The 19,469-nt window shown below is 43.6% G+C and overlaps 1 protein-coding gene across 8 annotated transcripts in view; it reads left to right on the top strand.

The window, feature by feature from the left end:
• NRG1 (neuregulin 1) overlaps nucleotides 1-19,469 on the top strand; it is a 478,013-nt gene that overhangs the window by 337,306 nt on the left and 121,238 nt on the right. For 4 of the 8 annotated variants that reach the window (XM_030004900.2, XM_030004899.2, XM_030004894.2 and 1 more), the window contains 2 exons: nucleotides 4,768-4,818; nucleotides 7,759-7,809. The exons of 2 other annotated variants lie outside the window; for them this stretch is intronic. In XM_030004900.2, coding sequence (XP_029860760.1) covers nucleotides 4,768-4,818; nucleotides 7,759-7,809 — 102 coding nt within the window. The remainder of the gene's footprint in view (nucleotides 1-4,767; nucleotides 4,819-7,758; nucleotides 7,810-19,469) is intronic. 2 more of the 8 variants (XM_030004895.2, XM_030004896.2) reach the window with 2 other exon arrangements.

The raw sequence follows: 19,469 nt of genomic DNA, 5'->3' as shown, positions 1-19,469 counted from the left end.
AGCACACCACAGCCCCAGCTGAATGTGGTGTCAATCTTTTCCATTAAAAGCTGTTGACCTAAATCTTTTGCCTCTCTAAGGAAGTTTGCTGTGCCCAGGATTACTCAGGGTGCAAAAGGGTGGATTGCTGCAGACGTGTTTCAGAAGTTAGAAGTCTACAGTGCTGGATTACTGCTGCATTGTGTGCAGGGTATTGTGTGAGCGCTCATCCTGCATGTCTGTGCAAAGTGAGTTGATGTAGTTTGAGTCATCAGTGGGGGAGGCTGGGACAACTTTGCCTGAATTGAAGGGAACAAGAAGTGCTCAGGTGATCTGTTCATGTAACTCAACTGTAGACAGAAGTAAGCCTTGGTAAATTCATTAGCTACACAGTCAGTGGCCTGTGCAAGCTTCTGGGTTTGCATCCATATAGGACTTGCTGTAGTACTAACAGCTCCGAGTTGTGCAGTAGTCAATAAGGATCTGATATTCACCATTCATTAAACTTTGCTCTTCCTCTTCTGAAGGTAGCCAGTAGCTTCTCTTCAAGAAGATGGCAGAGAAATAAGTAAATAAAAACAACACCTTGCATCTAGTACCCATAGAGCAGGTGGCCAACTATGAAATACTTCAAATGCAAGAAAAGTCCCTCCTACTCATAGATTAATCTCTCTGAGACTTGATTAAAGCAGATCAGTGCATCTTTTCTCTCTCTAGCATACTTACAGGTGACCTGGGGCCATAGTTTGCTTTTAACTGGCTGGTGTAATGGGTCAGATTCTCAGCTGGTGCAAATCAGCATGCCTGGACCAACGTCACTGATTTAGGCCTCCACATAGAAAGAAATGTGGCCATCACTCAGTTTGGCATAGCAGTTTCCCTAAGAGTAGCTTTGAACCTTTCCTTGCAATTTGACATATTTGAACTGAGGGCAGTGCTCTTTAAATCTGATTCAGGTCAATAGTTTCTTGGAGGACCAGGAAAAAGGTAAAAAGCACAGTAGTTTTAAGAAACAAGTCAGTTCATCCGTTGGATCTCCCTGTGTCCTTGACCACATGTGCCTGAATGCCTCTGAGGCCTCTGACTATGGCCTTACCTTCTACACACCTACCCCCTACTCTGCCATCTGTAGACCAAGTAACAGAGGTCTCACATACTCCCCTTTTCTCAAGGTGTGTGCTAGATTGTGTCATACTTCATATAATTCAGAATGTGTCACCTGAATGGCACAACTAATGCAAAAGGCTTAAGTCTTACGTCACTGCCAGAAAGTAAACCTCAGGATGACAGAATGCTTGTTTGCAGCTCTACCTACCTGTGATATTTATGGTGTTTGAATCCTCCTCAGAGCGCAGGTTGTTGCCCCTGTCAGGGTCCTCAGAGCCACCTTCACAGCCTGAACCAAAACCCATGAGATCAACCAAATCCCCTCAGTTTGCTCAAGCAGGCTTTTTGCATTAGGCCTTTGGCAAATGAAGTGGGGGAAATAAAGGGCTGTGAGGTCATGCAGAGGGCTTTTCACAACAGCAGCTGTAGGGCTGTTAGATGTTTGGTTATCCCCGGAGAAAAGATGTCTCCTGAGAAGGAGGACCCACTGCCTCCCTCAGAGTCATTACAGCAGAGCTTGTCACCCAGGCACTGAATTGTCTTCTCTCAGCAGGCCAAACAAAGCTCCCTACCTGGAAGGATAGATCAAGATACCAAGCCCAGCAAGGTGGTGGCTTGCTGTGAGTCCTGTAGGGATTGAAGGGGCTCTTCACTGTCTTGGCAGAGGAGGCAGGAGGAGGTGAAGCTGGCCACAGTACTAAGAAAATGGGACTGAGAGGCTGCAGGGACCTGTCCCTTAAGGCATGCCCAAACAAGAATCTCTTGTCCATCTGTCAGTATTTTTACATAAGAAAGCCCCAGCACAAACATATCCAGTTTCAGGAAACAGCACTTCACCAAAAATAAGTGCTCCTAGAAGCACCAGGGGACAGAACTGGATGGAGCATCTGAGGTAGCTGTTCCTTGTGGGGACTTAAACATGATGATAAAGATGGGGCTGCAGGCTGCCGTCTCCATACCTGTCCTAGTTTCGGCTGGGATACAGTTAATTTTCTTCCTAGTAGCTGGTATAGTGTTATGTTTTGGGTTCAGTGGGAGAAGAATGTTGACAACACACTAGTGTTTTCAGTTGTTGCTAAGTAGTGTTTATACTGTCAAGGATTTTTCAGCTTCTCATGCCCAGCCAGCAAGAAAGCTGGAGGGGCTCAAGAAGTTGGGAGGGGACACAGCCAGGGCAGCTGACCCAAAGTGGTCAAAGGGATATTCCATACCATTGACATCACGTCTAGCATATAAATGGGGGAGGGGGGGTGGTTGGCCAGGGCAGGGGCAGATTGCTGCTTGGAAACTAACCGGTCATTGGTCGGCAAGTGGTGAGCAATTACATTGTGCATCACTTATTTTCTGTATTCAATTCTTTTATTATTATTAATGTCATTTTATTATTGTTATTATTATCATATTTATTTTCTTCCTTTCTGTCTTATCTCAACCCACGAGTTTTACTTTTTTCCCCGATTCTCTCCCCCATCCCACTGGGCAGGGGGGAAGTGAGTGAGCAACTGCGTGGTGCTTAGTTGCTGGCTGGGGTTAAACCACGGCAATACCTTAGCAGACTGCAGCAGCAACTGCAAGTGTCATGACTGAAAAATGCTTTGAATTCTTCCACCTCGGGCAAGTATTGATGGCCCCCTACATGCAGCCTCTTTTATCTCTGCTTCTTGTATTCAGATGGCTTGTCATGTGGATCTGTGCTGGCCTTCTCAGGTGGAGTAAAATGCCTCTCTTGGTGTTGTGGTGTACTGTCCTCAGTAAGCAACACACACAAATCTTGCATCTTCCAAACGTTAGCATCTACTGTTAAGGCTGCTAACACAAATGTTAGTAGCGGGGCTTGGTAATTTGTGACTTTGCTACATGTTTTCCAAATGTGTTTCTTAGAAAGTTACAGGTGTGGGAGGCTCTGGCTGCATTTTCCACCGGCAGGGAAGCTTGCCATTGGTGTTCGTACTGACACACCTGGGCTGCGGAGGCGACAGTAAGAAATGTTCCATCAAGCTCAGCATGGGCACTAAATGGAACATGGTTTCTTTAACAGAGAAAGAAGAATTTGCTCCAGTTGTGCCAGATGCTGTGCTACGCAGCTGTCAGACCTGTTCTGTCTCCTTTTGTGACTAAGAAAGGTTAATTGCTCAGACAACCCAGCTGCAAAACAGCAAACTGCCTCCATACCCCAAAAGTGGTCCTGAAAGCTGCCTGGCTACAGGTCGCTGTGTTCCAAGACCTAGTGCAAAGGTTTTGACCTTAAAAATTTTACTTATAATAATGATTTCCATGCCACACATCACTGGCTATCAGGGAAATTCTGCATAACATGTTCTCTCACAGTAGTGGGATGAAACTGGGACATATTGCCCAGGCAAACAAGATATTTGCCAAAGAAAACTGGACCAAAATGGAAAAAATATGAAAGAGCTAGCCAGTAAGAAATTAAAAAACAGCCTCAACATTGAGGTTTAATGAGAGGGATGTTGAAGGGAAGACAGTTGGACTGAGTTTTGTCTCTGGTCAAGTTTCTGTGGACTCTGAAGACAGTGAGCAGAGGGTCACCTGATCCAGAACCACAGAACAGAGTAAAAACATTCTTAAGTCACCTTTTCCTAAATCTTTTATGAGGCTTTTTCTAAATTCTTTTTGTTTGGCCTACCAGAGGATTCTTGGTGTGCCTTGAGGATACAGGGCAAGACTTCTTCCCTGGGATTTGTGGCCATTCTCCAGCTGTGGAGTTGAAACTTGTGCAGCTGTATTGAACTGCACCACTATGAGGCTGAAAACTGTTTTGAGAACTTGGAGAACACCAAGATTGTTGATGCTTACAACTGAAAGGCCCTTTGTCCACACCTAGGAGATTGCACACAGTTGTGTCTTGCAGGGTCAGCAGTGCAGAGACAAATGGATGGTATCATTGGAATGAGGTCTCTGTACAAGTCTGTGAAGCCTAAACAAAGGCTTTCTACTTTCTGCTTTCTCCCATCTCTGTTCTGCAAGGCATTAGCAGGCATCTAAGCATGGCAGCATCATCCCCCATAGCCATCAACCAGTGCAACAAGCAGGTGCAAGGAGTCCATGGCAGTATGCCACTAGCAATAGCATATCTCCGTAGACCAGTATGGAAGAGCAACTTTTCTCATCTCTTCAGCAAAGCAACTGCTTCATTTCCATCACAGAACCCCCAGCAGTCATCCCATGAGGGACTGGGTTTGCATGTGTAACTTAGAAGATTCCCCTGAAGTGGCAAGTGACATTATTGGATGTACTTACCAGCAATTCAAGTGATATGAACAGGAACACATCTCTGCAAAATTTAACTGCCTAGAAGCATAAGGAGTGAATACTAACACTGACGCCTTCCAGAAGCAGAGCCATCTGCATGATTTCTCCTCTTGCCACTGATCAGTGTTTCCCAGAGGAGAATAAGAGATTGAACAACGGGTTTCTTTCGGAAGAAACAGGCTTTTTTCTTCAGATCTTCTGGTAGACAACATCATTTTTCATTTTTTCCCAAAAGGAAACATTTGCAAGTTGGTGTCTGATTGCAGCCTCTGCCCACTGAAGCAGAATTTAAGCTTGCTTCTTTGAGCACCTTTTTCCCCTTTACCTTGTCCATTCTTGGACCTGAATGCCATTAGAGGATCGTCTGACTCCACATTATAACTTCTTGTTGCCTCTTGTGTTTTCCAGAGAGCACCAGCAAGATACCAGTATCAACAGAAGGCACAAAAACTTCTTCACGTAAGTTGAATTAACAGAGTCTTTCTATCTCTTTCTCTTTATTTCTTCTTGAAACTGCTTCTGCAGCTCTGAAACTCTCCCTCTTAGCAGGAGAACAATTCGCCTACATCCAGCACCTCAGTACCTGCATATCACCTTGAATACTGGGGCTACTTCAGGGACTGAGAAATGAATGAAGAAAGGTTAAGCATACTTTTTGATATCCTGGAGCAGCACTGAGGATGCTAACTGGGCCTGCAGTTGTCAGCCTGCAGCAGACCAAGTGAAAAAGTATTTGAGTTGTTAGGAACTGTGTTTCAAAAAAGCACTTGTTCTCCTGTTCCTGTAAATCCTAGTAGCTGCATATGAATTTGCAGAGTGTATAGACATATTGATGTTTCCTCCAGAAAGTCTGTTGCCTAGACTGCTCTGTTCCTCAGGGCTCTACATACAATTCCTGACAACTCTGCAGGGTCTGTGAATGTAGACAGGTAACTCACTGTCAGTAGTTTAACCACTTTTGAAGCTGCCTTGGCATACTAGGAGCCCTCTCCAGATGGTTTCCTTTCAGGCTGGTGGAATTTTGCTTTCAGCATCCTGCCTGCAGTTACGGATTGCACGCCTCCAGAGTTACTCCTGGAACTGACCCCAGTGAGAAGTCACTTTCATTATTTTAACTATTAGAGTTACTTTATATATGGCCACAATACAAGCAGTTGTCTCTACCGCTGAGTTTGGCTGAGGGAGCTGTGGATAGGCATGTGTAAGCAGAGCATCCCAAGGATTTACAAGATGCACATATCCTGCTTGGCAAAGAGGCTGGAGTCCTGCTAGCTTTTTTGAGAAAGCTATGTCTGGCAGAGACAGGTTTTAGTATGAGATGACAGTGTTTGTAGGCTAGATCAAGGAAAACAGTGGGATTGCCAGATTTTGCATTTAGCATGCCTGCAGCCTTTCCTTTGATGCATCTGCGTGTGTGGTGACCTACTTCTGAAATCTTGGCACTGCTGCCTGACAGAAGAGCCATTGGATGTGCCCACATTCTTTCATGTTCTCAGTGGGGCCTGTCACTGGTACTTCACTGGATATGTATGAGACCACATAGCTAATAGAAAGTGTCCTGTAACCGTTGGAACCATTTTTGTTCAAAGGAGGTGACACGCTGGTCACTGCCTCCACTGGGCTTGCCTTCCCTCCTCCCTCGTGCAGCAAGAATGCAATCCCTGCATTTCTCTCCCTTCTTTCCCATGAACTAAATTTCTTGTTCTTGAGTGGTCTCTTTCCCTGCTTATGTCCCTTCCAGTGCCTGCTGTTACAGTATTGTTCTCCTCTTTACTGCTATTGTGCCACTGGAGAGAAGGAGGCTGGGATGTTCAAAAGGCTGGCTGCATTCCTGATGAGTTGCTGGACTGGCAGATTTCATGCCAAGCGGCACATCACGCTGTTGTCCTGAAGGAGAGCAGAAAGCAACACATTCAGTGGCTGTTTGTTGAGGTCTTCTCATGGAGCTCTGAGTGGGTCTTTGCTATGTGGCTGGAGCAGAGACCTGCTCAGTCCCAAACCCAGCCAGGTGCCATTTTTCCCGCTGTTCTCACCCAGCGCTGGGTCCAGACCACGTCAGCTTTCTCTGCCACTACAGGAGTCTCCTGGTGACCAAGTGTCTGGGGTTTTGGGCACTGCGGATTTTTTCCAGTCCTTGCAAATGCAAATAAGTTATTAGTGTGTTGCTGCTTTAATTGGAGGTAGGCTATTGTAAGATGCTGGTGTTTAAATCACCAGAAGCTAGGTCTCTTGAAGTATTGCTATAGCTACGTTTTGGTGATAGGAGGACTTACAGAGTGGTCTTAGCTTTTAAGTGTGGTTTTACTCTGCCTAAAACCTGACTCTGTTAGGCAACAGATTCATATTTTCTGCCTGATGTGACATGTTGTTAAATACTTCGCTACAGAGCATGCAGTATGCCTGACCTGCGGCCTGTGATCCACAGGCTGATTGCTAGCCACCCTGACTTCCTTCATTCCTCTCCACAGTGGCACGTTGCATTGCCACCTTAGGCGAAGTGCTCTCTCTGCAAACTCTTCCTTCCAGCTGATAGTAGTCCTCAAGCACACTCTTGAATTCTTTATTCATGCATGTCAGCATATGCTTTGCTGGACTCTAAGCCGGTGAAACCCCATGCAGCCACCCAAACACATTGCTCTGGTTTGTTGCATTCGGTTCAGGTTCCTACAGCTCAGGAGGCTCAGCCCTAGCTTCAGGCTAGCTTGCTTCTCCCATTAACTTTTCTGAGTGCTTCCTTTGTGTGATTTGTGTTGAGGTCTGTTTCCTTCATCTGTCCTACAAGATTATTTGCCATCTTGAGAATGCTTCTTCTTTTTCCTTTCTTTGTTACCACTTTGGGGCTTGTGCTATGTCCCATTTTGGTCTGGAACGTGTCCTGCTCTCCCCTCCAGCTGCAGCTCTCTGCAAAGGTGGTGACACTCATGCACCCTGCTCTCTTTGAAGCCACAGAGGTCCTTAGCCATAGTTGTGATAAACCTGGAGGCCTGACTGTCCATTTGGAGTTATGTGAGAAGATAAGAAGCTAGTGTTTCCTGGGTCAGCATGTGCAGCTTCAAGACCCACTGCTTTCCACTTTCGTCTGATGCTGTCACAAACAGCTGAAAATTTTGCTTTCTTTTTGCCAGTTTTCTCCTGGCCTTTCCTCCCAGCACTATGGAGCATTTTTGCTGTAATTGATTATTCACAGCGTGCCTAGGACATGCTGTACCAGCTTTGAAGTTATTTCTTTCTCGAGCTATCTCATTTTTTTTCACTTCTTTGGCAGGTTTCTGATTACTGAAAAAAAAAAAAAAATAAAAAAGAAAGCTGTACTGGGGGAAGATGTTCAGGCTCCTCGAGTATAACAATGTAGCTGTGGCTGTATTCTTACAACTTTGTTGTTACTTCTGTGTGTTGCAGAACCCATGCTTAGGATACAAGCTTCAACAGAAGGAACAAACACTTCCTCCTGTAAGTATATACACGTTGTTTAAATTGTTGCTGGCAAGACCCTCAGATACAGTTCTCGCTCCCTAGCTCAGTAAAAAATGTGCTTCTATCTAAATCTACAGTAAGGGATCGGGAGTGACTGGGCAGGATTCCTGCACTACAGATGCAGTTGTTATTTGTTATACATATTATAACTCTCAGAGCCACATCCTTTGCGGATTGAGGGCTAAACACCTTCCTTCAGGAAGGTCAAAGCACATGTTTGGGCAGGGCAAAGGAGGAGGAAACCACTCCAGTGTTTCCTACCTGGAATTCCCTTCCCTGCCCTCTCCAGGCAATGCATGGCTTCAAACATGGTCTCCTCTGCCTCCACAGCCCCTGGCCTAGGGTAGCTGGAACATCCTTAGGTCCAGCCATTCCCAGCTGCAGTGCATTTCCCTTGATCCCCATGCCAGCTGGTGCATGTTAGAGCTTCTCGGGCTCTTTCTGTTGTGCTCAGCTGCCCTTGGGAAGAGGATGAGGAAGGTGAGGACATCTTTTATGTGTCTTCCCTCAGCAGGGACAGAGGTTCCTTCCTGTGGAAGAGAGGTTGTCTCTCTGCTCATCTTGGGAGCACACTGGGAGCTGGGGGGTTACCAGTGAGGAAGCTGACTCTTTTCTTCCTCTGTAGTGATGCTTCCCTGGGAAGCACACTTTACAGCCATAATTCTGTGCACTTTCATCTTTGAGAACCATCAGGTAGAGCCTTCCAGCTCTTTACTAGACTGAGATCCACCATCTAGCCGGCCTGGTTTTGAGCAGTCTGGAAGTACGCTTCACAAAATCAAAGTCAGCAGGGTTGTAGGAGGTAAGGTATTGACCTTTTTCTAAAGCAGTAAGTATTGCTGGCTGCCAGGAATGGGATGGCAGGTGAGATAGACCAGTGGTCGAATCCACCCCAACAGTTCCAGTGTTACTGTAAAATACTGTGTGTGCTCTATAGCAAACTATACATAGATGCCCTTAACTCGCATCTAATAGCTACTGTAGCAGCACAAGAGGGAATGGTCAAAGCCAAATCTCTGGACACAGTATTCTGAACATTTTTTATAATTTATATGAGATAGAAAGCATTTATTCTTGTAGATTTTCTTCTCAGCTCTTAAACTGATTAATGTTTTAAGTGTGTGGTGAAGGAATTTTAGAAATCTGATAGGTTATTTTAAAAGACTGAAAAGCTTTCAGCTAGCAAGGTGAGAAGAGTTAATGTTTTTGGCCATCTTTTTCCTCTGATGCATAGCAGCAGGGTGGCAGGAATAATTCCTGGAGCAATTTAAAACAGACATTTCTTTCTGTTCTGTTCTCAGTTGCATTGAGGTAAATTGGGATTAGTACTATTCAAGTCACTAAAGTAATGGAGGAGAGCGGTACTGGATACTGCTGCCTGTGCTGGGTCGGAAAGGTACTACAAAGCAGGAGGGAGCCAATGTTTATTGCTAACAGATGTGAATGTCTACTCACACTACAGAGCATTGAGGGAATTGAGTGCACGTACTTATTCTAAAGTTGCTTAGGGCTTTTATTTTCTGAATTTCAGTGGGACATGTCAGTTTCACACTTGTCACTGTCAATCTTGCAACAGCTACAGGAGATAAAATAAACTGTTTCCTTCCACTTCTCAGACAATAGCAGATGTTTCAGAGAACATGCCAGCACTGTCACTGTTGGCCAGACACTGGGAAAGACCTGAGAACAGCAGAGTGATTCAGTAGGCTCTCTCCCCTGGGCTTTCACAAGTGTACAGACATGTGTCATGCTATGGTTTTTTGGGGTTCCAGTGACAGACAGATATTCAGAAAGCTAAAAATTTTTCAAAAATCCCATCTCTGTAAGGCACTCCACAACAGACACCCCAAAACTGAAGGTCCCTCCAACCTTTTATGTGCACATGCACCTACACTCCTCCAAATCCACACTGTTTTGAGAGTGTGAGGCTCCATTCTTAAGTAAAGGAGAAGGGAAAGACTCTGATGTATTCCTGGTTTCACGTAAAGGGCTGGTGGTCGGGCTGGGGGGTCAGTAATCCAAGGGAGGACGAGGAAATTCATGCTTTTGTGTCGTGTTTCATAGTGAGAGACTTTGTGGCACTGATTACCAACAATGCCCCGGCAGGTAGAAATGCTTCCCACCTTCTCTTCCACCCCAACCCTAGGATTGCTACATATATATTTATTTTGTACTGTGTAATTTTGAAACCTAACTTACAACTTTAATTTTCCTTGATGATGGAGCTCTCTGTGATATGGTTTCTCCTGCTGAATGAAGTGAGGAAATCAACAGCAGTTGGAGCCCTGTGTGCTCTCACTACCAAGGACTGCAGAGGCCATTCTTAAGCACATCAGAACAATTTGGCGATGGAAGACATTTTTCCTCCCCTTGTTTCCAGGACTGCAGTGCTCTGAAACAAGTACCTTATGACTCTGTGACTTTCTTCTGCTCAGAATTTTCAGTGGAAAAAGTAAATCTGAGATTTCACCCTAGTGCCTTTGTTTTATGGGTTCATTCAACTATGTAGTCAAGACAAGAGAATGAAAATATGGTGGTCTTTTTGCTCTTCTGGGACTTGTTAAAGGAATTTTGGCTTCTCACCTTGATAGGCAAGAATAGCATACATATGGCAGCCTTCCTTTTCTTTCGAAAAGTGGTCCAAAAACTTGAATTCTTGTTTGTAAGTTACAACACACCTGGAAAGAAATTCAAAAGCAAGGTATTCTGCAGGAACATTTGTATAGTGCAAGAGGGGAGAAGGGAAGTGGTGGGATGCAGGCTGTTTACAATGAAGTTTGTTCCATAGTTTCTGTTGTGTGGGAACCATCTACAGCACAGTATGTATGTACAGACCAGGAGTGATGAGGAACCTTAGCTCACTGTTTCTATGGAGAGCAACAGTTTGGAAACCCATGTTCTGAGGACTAAACTGGATCAAAAGCTGAGCATTTGTAGCAGTAGGAAATGAAGAAGTTGGACAGAGCCAGAGCCTGTGGGAGTATATTTCATACTCTCATCACAGACAGCTTAGTTACACCTTGCAGCATTACCTTCGTGCCTTTGTTTACACTGCCCACTAAGGGCTGCTCCCTAAAATGTCTGTGGAGGCACTTCCTCCAGCAAAGAGCCAGGGCATGCTGTGTACTCTTCATGTTTCAGACCTGATTGTCTTACGCTGGGCTTCTCAGTTCAGATTTGTCTGCTTGTGCAAGATGCTGAGCCAGCAACCATGGCACTGGATGTGCTTGGAGCATATTGTCTGCAGCATGCAGCCTCCTGTCCACTGTCTAGCAGGCTGATATGATGCCCAGCTTGAGGCAGGAGTGTGGATGAAGAACAGGTAGGAGGCTGATCCCACCTGGCTTGTGGCTTCTTTTTCAGAAGAGTGCAGAGCAAGTTTGTTTAGCTTTTAGCTGGAGGGAAAGACCCAGTGTTGGTCATCTGTCCCATAGATTACTTTAATCTCATTTTCCCACAGACTTTCATTCTGACCTTTAAAACCTGCGCAGAAATTTTAAAAAGAAAGATTAGTTGGAGAAAAAATGTGTCAGCTTGGACTGCTCATCTCTTCTCTCTGGAATTATTAACTTGCAAGCTCCAAGCCTGGCACAGCAAGGCACCTTCCTAACACTTCATCTTCTCATGGTGCAGTAACAGATTCCAACCTGCATATCAAATGGAGAGCAGATACAGCATGTAGAAAGGAGGCATGCAAAGACTTTTTGCCAATCACATTTTCTCTAGCACAGTACTGATCTGCTTTGATAAAAATGTTCCATGCTGAGTAGTAAAACCTTCTATGACATGGTGTTAGGGTCATTGGTTTATACAGCATTTTTAACAGGAACGTTTTTGCACATATGAGGCAAGCAGCCTGGTCAGTAAATCATCTGTGTCCCAAAATCTTAACAAGTAAGTTAAGTTTCTGCTAGTTTATGCTTTCCTTTATCTCCTAAAGTGAACCCAGTCCTCCTCCCCTGTATTTATTCATGTAGTACCCAACAGGAGTCCACTTTCAAAAAACCATGAATTTTGTCTAAGAATCATACAAACCAGAATCAGCCCTTCTGGAAGACAGAAAGCTTGGGCCCCCAATGATACAAGTTTTATGTGGCTGTTTCTTCTGCCTTGAGGATACTTATCCAAACCTCTAAAGACCTTCTGATTTTGTTGCTATTTCAAGCAATTGTTTAAAGGGTCATCTTGATTTGTAACAAGTCCTTAGACCACTCAAATTGTCCTGCTATCTGATGTTTGGAGTTTTGGTTAGATTATTTTATTTTGGTTTTTTTTTTATATTACTGATGCATAGGTACCTACAGGAGTCTGCTTGCCTTTGATGTGTGGCCAAAACTTGTGGAATCAAGAAAAGGCAGATGAAGAGTGAAACTCTACTCTGCAGTCTTTCGTACTTTCTGAGGTCCATGTGAATTGCAGTTCTTTTAAGACACAATGTGACTTGGTGACCAGATATCTTGCAGTATAGCAGAATATAGTAAATATGGTGTTTCTGCATTAATTCATTTTACTCTGGTTTTTTTGGCTTCATTTTACTCTGAGTTCGACAGATGTTAATTTCTAATATTCCCTCTACAACTGAGAGACGAAGAAGATGATAATGTGATGGACAGTGCTGCAGCACAGTGTAAGGATCAGAAAAAATCAGAGGACACTGCCTAATGGTTGAACATGTGTTTAACTTCTTTCATCCCCAAAAGGCTCTGGTGTATTATCATAAAGCCTAAATACACTGGTAGCAGCTCAGTGACTTCTGAAATGCAGCTATCTTTGGGTGAAAGAGCAGAATTGTTTTACTAAAGACTAGTAATATGGCACAGTCACTCGGGGCAGGATGGGAAGAGGAGAATACTGTAACCAATTGAGAAAGCTGAAGGAATTCAGATCGCGAAGGCAATTACTCAGGTTGCAGTTATTCTAGCACAGCAGGATTCCCAACTCCTGCTCTTGTAATAAGTTAGTGTGACATCTTCAACTGTCAGCATTTAACTTACCCGTTCCATGGACTGAAAGTCTGCTTCTCAAGGAAAACCATACACCTGATGGCTTGGTGGGACAGTGGGTCAGAGAAAAACACTATACCACCTCGTGCATTTTGCTTTACTATTTCAGTGGTTTTATTTTTCTGAATAATCATCTCTAGAGAAAACACTTTGCTTTGTTCTAAGAACACAGTGAATGAGCAAGGGCAGGGTCAAGTAACTAGTTCTTGTTTAATGTAAAATGAGTTTAAGCCTTCTGGTTAGTGAAATCCTACTGAAAGAGCAGAGATGAAGACATGTGGCAATCCCCTGTTAAAACCCAGCACAGTGTACAGTATTTTCCAGTTTCTTTCTCCACAGTGGACACTAATCACAGTGGGCAATGCAGCAGTAATCTCAGTAGCCTTATGATTTGATCTGGTGTGACAAATCCTGTTTCCTGTGTTTGAATTTCACAGATAGGGCAAACTCATGTGAATAGATAACATTTCCCAGAGACACAGATTTCAACCTTTTGCGTGATTCCCAGTCTAAGGCTGGTGTGACATTAAGTCTCTGCTTCCAAACCACTTAACCTTGCGGGTTTTCGGTAGTTGCACTCTTGGTCCCCAGCCTTGTTATGAAGGAGAACATGGGTTGACACTGAGGACCTGAGCTGGGTTAGGCAGCTCCACCGGAAAGTTTGTACATATCCAACTTATAAGATAACACCACTAGTATAGAGTCAGTCCTCTTCTGTGCTGGGGTTTCTTGGTTTTTTTTCCTTCAAGGAGGTCAAAGAGGTAAAATGCAATGATGGGTATAAGCGCTATTAAAATTAGAAGAAGCTGACATAACAGTCACAAAGGAATAAGCGCAACAGTTTATGTAGCTTAAATACAGCTGCCAGAGTGGAAGGGTTTTAAGGACATTGCCTTTACCTATTTGTATATTTGTGCATGTAAGAATAAATCCATAAGGCTAGCACTTGCCTCAGGATTTGTGTATGATGAGGCAATAGTGTTTTATGTATAAATATACATACATATATAGGTTTATAAAGTATATACATGTAAGTGTGAAGGCAGTGGTTTGGATCTGTTTATTTCAGGCTGTGCTTTCCTGAGGTCATGGATTACACCATGAAAAGCACTACCAAACATGCGGCAGTCTACTCTGCTGGCATACAAGTCACAAAAGCTACTTCAAATGTTTCTGTTGCTTGTAATATTTCTGAAAGAATTTCACAGGCCCACATCCCATTGTCTTTAACATTGTGGATCATCTCCTTCTCTCCAAGTTTCTAAGAGAAACTCTTCCCATCATTCAGCAAAAGGGATCAGTAGTTAAATTTTTTAAAACCCGAATGTGTCCTCACTGTTGGAGGGGGGGACACCCTCACAATACGATAGGTGGCCAAAAGCCACATCATTAATTGCTGCCTTAGCTGGGTCTCAGAGATGAGAGACTGCAGGCTCCATCCCTAGCTCTCATCAGGATCCCAGAGTATGTCAGGACCTCTCTTTCTGAGACTGTGTAAGTTGTATGAGGATTTGGCTTCAAGGGGCTGCTGGTAAGGACCGGTTTCTTTGAGGGTCTCCCAGAGGGTCTAACCATGGCAAAACCTTTCCTAACAGAGCATTAGTTTATGCCTTTCTGACTTCTTCTCCCCACTATGCTGAAGTGACATGTACTATGCTCCCACCTGAGACCAAAATCAGCATCTTTCTGATTTCCAAGCATAGCCTATGCTATACTGAAGAACCTGAGCTTGTAGCACAGGGATGGATTGGTGGTCTGACCTTGGTGGTTTGGTCTCTGTGTCTTCCATGGGAAGAAGTCGCTGGTGCTGTCACTGTGACAAAAACAGGTGCTCAAGGACTCCTGTTGCCTGCTGGCTATACCCTTTCTGGGTAGCAATTATGAACATACTTTGTGGTATTGGATCAGCCTTCTCAAAATCTTCCCTTGTCCATGTCATTTTTGAGGCATCAAGGTAGCAAGTATTCACACTGAATAAAAGTACATGACGGGCAGTGATACTAGCTGGGCAGAGATATGTGAACAACACAGAATACATGACCTTGACAGAAGCACGCATCTATTTCAGGCGCTCTGGCAAATCAAGATGTGTCATTAACCATGCTGAAATCAAGAATGTCAGTGCTTTGTAGGAAAGGGCATAAAGGAGCCAAAGAGCTCAGAGCGAGTGTGAAAAGGGATACTCACAACAGACAAAAATGACAAATGTGTGCATGGGTACAGAATAATACTAGTATTTTATCTAAAATAGGCAATTCCCAACTTTCCCCTGTAGCCCAGAAATTCTGTTCATCTCCTTATCTTCCACCTATTGTCCCAACAATACCTTCCTACCCCCAAAGAGACTTTACCCTGAGGCATCCTGTTGTATTAACCCCAGGAGAGACTAGCAATGCAAGGTCCTTTACGCTCCTCAGGAGGCCCTTCTGTCCTGAGAAAGACATGTTTGCTATTCACTTTCTTTTTTTTGGAGGGGGAGTTTCTGTTGTTTCAGCTTTGGTGGGAAGAGTCCAACAAAGAAGAAAGTCCCAAAGGGAATTTGAGTTTCCAAATCTGAATTACACCAGCATGCCTGGAGGTTTGCTGGGCTCCCTTTGACAGAGAAGCACACACAGCTGGCTTTCTTAGATGGTGTGTTCTGGGCTTTCTATTCCACATTATCCCAGGGGAGGTCTTAGGCTGCATCGGCTGTAAACAGAGACGCTCTGTGGCATAGCAGGGCCCTGGTCCATGAAAGGTTGTTGCAAGTTCATGGTCTGGCAGTGGAAGCCTGTGACGAAGCAGAAACACAAAATTAATTAGACAGAAGTCAAGAGACTGGATCCAATGCTTTGTTTTCTTGCTGACCTTCCAATTCTGGCAGTTTTGGTCAAGCCCCAGAGGCAGATGCTGTTGTCTAGGGAGAAGGAATAAAGTTTCTTAGAGAGCAATAGGGGAAAGGAAGATACCCCTCTGAGTTATCTGCCTGGGCAGCTAGGCTCTTTTGATTCCTGAGCAGGAATCCAGGGAGTCCCTACCTTTTTAATAACTGGAAGTGCCTCAGCATTTGATTGGATCTGTTTCTAGAAGATGAAAGCAGAGGATAACATGGCAGTAGATAAAAGATGAACAGAAAAGTACACTGTTATCTTCACAATAACTTTTAAAGTGTATGGCTTTGAATAAGTTTCCATTTGCTTAAGAATAACCCCATGATAAATTACTTTTTACTTCTTAGAAAATGCAGACTGCATGACAGAAGTTATATTTCAAAAGCCATAGGCAGAGCACTGTATACATACATGCGATCTTGTCATAGATGCATGGCTTTGAAAAGCTATCCCTGTGTCCTCTCATTAGCTTCTCCACAAACACAGTGGCACGCTAGCTGAGACTCAATTTAGACTATAGCAGTTGCTACCAGGTAAATTAAAAGCAATACTCTTCTTTCACGTTCCTATTCTAGCAGTATTCTAACAGTGCAGTGGGAGCCAAGCTAAACCCATGGTAAGAAATTACCATCCCATCTTTCATGTCCACATCTCTACTAAATTGCCTTTTGGTAACATCTCATAATTGGATGTAAAGTGGGAAAGTTGTATCTCCTGTGACTTTCATTATCAAAATGTTCCTGCAGGTTCCTAATGGTTTCTGCTGTTCTTGACATTCTCCCCCTGTACAGAGAGGAGAAGGAATCACTGTAGTCACTGCAGCAATTAAAGACCAGCCTTTTACAATGTGAACTTCTTTCTAGGTATGCATCTTCCTAAATATTTAGCAGTAGTCAGCTAATCAGTAATTTTGAGTTACATCTGCAGTAGCATGGAAATGCATGGCAAGGATCACAAAACACCCACTCAGTTTCTTTGAAAAGAAAGCTATGCCCTGGAGCAATTGTCCTTTATGAATTGTGTCTGATGGATGTCAGTATTTTCTTTCAGGGAATATATATGTACATAAAGGCTCTTGCATTTCTTTACAGGATTTTCTTCTGACTGCCCACTCTTCATGCTAGTCATTTCAACTTCATTATGGATGTACAGAGCTCATAGGCCTTATTAGTAGATTATATTAATCACAGTATCCAGCTGTCTGAGATCTTTTGGCAAAATAATTCCAAATTTTCCCTTCCACAGGGATCTGCTTTTTACAAGGGAGGAAACTTCACAGCCCTCCAATTTCCAAACTGCATCAATCCTGTTGCAAGCTAAAATAGCGTGGGGCATTTCTAATTTATAATGGATGATCATAAAGGCTAAACCTAGGGTGCTAAGTGGAGTGAGGCTGAAGAGTGAGCTGGAGTGCTAGAGCAGTGGTTGCGCATTTCATCATTAACACGCTTTCTTGTGTCATTCTGACTCACATCAAATACTGCTTTTCAAGACACCTAAGCACAATATGAAGGATTAAGTGCATTGAGACCTTTCAAAGGAGGCAGCATGGGTACCAGCCTACCAGCTTGGCTCCCTTCACTCTAAACAGTCCTCCCACATCATCCCAACAGACACTGCAACCCCCAAAAGCCTTTATGCCATACCAGAGGGAATTAATCATAAAACCATATTCATGCCATAAAAACACTGCCTGGGTGGGCTAAGACACAGCCTTCCCACAATTTAGACACTGGGAACTGGAAAAAGCACACATGTAAATTATTTTTAATGAAGGGCAGAGCCATGGTGAAGTGATGTGTGACCTAGATGTAGCCCAGCCATGACACTTGTCCTTGGATTGAGAGCATGATCCGTCCCGTTTGCTACTGAGCAGCGTAGGCACATCTGAGAGGTCAGGCTCCCTATCCCACCCCAACCTTCCTGACCATGGTGTACCTGTGGGGCACAGAGCAGCTGGCATTGCACCACAGCCCTCCTGAGTTTAGCAACTGCGGCCACTGCTCTTGAACAGAGAGATGAGACAACACCTACTACACTCCAGTCCCAAGCCAACAGAGGAGACAACTGTTTTTCCAGCCCTGAGCGTTTGGCTTTTTTGTTTGTTCATTTGTTTCTGTTCTGTTTATTCAGCACAGAAAAGGTCCTTACTCCAGAGCTATAAATATCCAGAATTGATGTTGAGTCAGGAAGGATTTGACTGGACACAGCTCAGCAGCCTGAAGCTTTTACAAACACCATGTGGCACTGACCTTATCTTAAAGTTTAGCATTTATACATGGGGTGGTAATAGCCCTTCAGAAGTTAATACAGTCATTATTTTTCTGAGGTTTGTAAAGTGGAATCTGAACTTTATTACTGATATTTTTCTGGTAATATTCACAATGATAAAAAACATGATTCTTAATAAAACAGTCAAGCATCTGACAGGTATTTAGATGAGCTTTCCAAAATGTCAGCAGGTTTGCCGAGGAGTATTACTGCAATGGTTGGTTATAAAAGAAAAAGATAAACCATACTTCAGGGAATAAATATGAGGGCATTTTTTTAATAATGTCTATTTTGCAGGCAGATATCTAGCTGTGAAAGCCACAGCTACCTACATTGTAGAAAGCTACCCATTAGATCTATTGCTGCCAATTGTGGCACAAATTGTCAGTGGCAGAAAGTTTTTCTAGTCTTCTCAAATTAGAAGTGAGCTAATCACATGTGATGCATTTGTTTGTTTGAAATGTCTGTGTTTTTATATATAGGAACTGAGGAAGTTCTTTCAGCTGTAGCTAAAATTCTGTTGTATGCTTTTAAGCACTGGCATCCAATGCTGTGGGGCATTAGTTCAACAGTTTAGTTATTGTTCTGAGAGAACAGTAGGTTTAAATGTCTGGTACTTTCGCCTGATTAAATGCCACCCCCCTACCCCCACCCCGCTTTTTTCCCTTCTAAGAAAGTCCAAAACTAGCATTGATTGTTTTGAATGCCTTAATATTTTATGTTATTTAAAGCAATGCAAACATGGAGTGATTCCACTGACTCCACAGGACACACAGTGAAATAAGATTGGAGTCTAATCTTGCACTATACTTTTTATACTGTTAGTATGACTTCTATTGTTTCCCTGGAACAGCTCTTTCCTTCCATTTCCCACTGGGGAAATCTTTGGCTTAAAACAAGCTGCAGGCTATGCATAGTTCTTGAATATTTTAATGATCTACACAAAACCCATTAGCTGCCACAATGGCAACTAATACTTGACAGACAGTAGGATAACAGTTGTCTTGGAGTCTGCGAGAGGCCAGAAGAATCTTAAACACTAATTTTGCAGGAAGGATGAAGAATTGCCTTGAGCAGCAATGCAGCTCATTCAAATGCATGTCTCTGTCGCTATGCAGAACTGGTGTTTCAGTTCTCTGGTGTAATGAGCTCTGAATCAGATGCTGTCCCTGGTTACTAGGCATCTGCAGAGTAGATGCTTGTAACTCCTTTGTTTGTCACTTTGGAGGGAGGAGGAGGTTAAGATAGGTCCAGGGAAGGAATTCTGTGACTATAAATTCTGTATCTTTTTTGGTAGACTAGTAGTCAAGCCAATGTAGCTGTAATCCCTAAGAGTAGCGGATCAATTCCAAGCTTCATGGGAGGTAACACAAGTCTGAAATCCTCTCCATGTGTGTTCAGCCAACACATTTGGGCTATGCATCGGTGAAATGCCTCCATGGAGGCAGGGGAGAGAAATTAGGCATGGCTTAGGGACTGTTTACCTTAACCT

This window comes from Aquila chrysaetos, chromosome Z (genome assembly GCF_900496995.4).
Source record: "Aquila chrysaetos chrysaetos chromosome Z, bAquChr1.4, whole genome shotgun sequence".
Lineage (NCBI taxonomy): Eukaryota > Metazoa > Chordata > Aves > Accipitriformes > Accipitridae > Aquila > Aquila chrysaetos.
The sequence above is the reverse complement of the archived record's forward strand: the minus strand, read 5'-3'. Positions and strand labels throughout refer to the sequence as shown.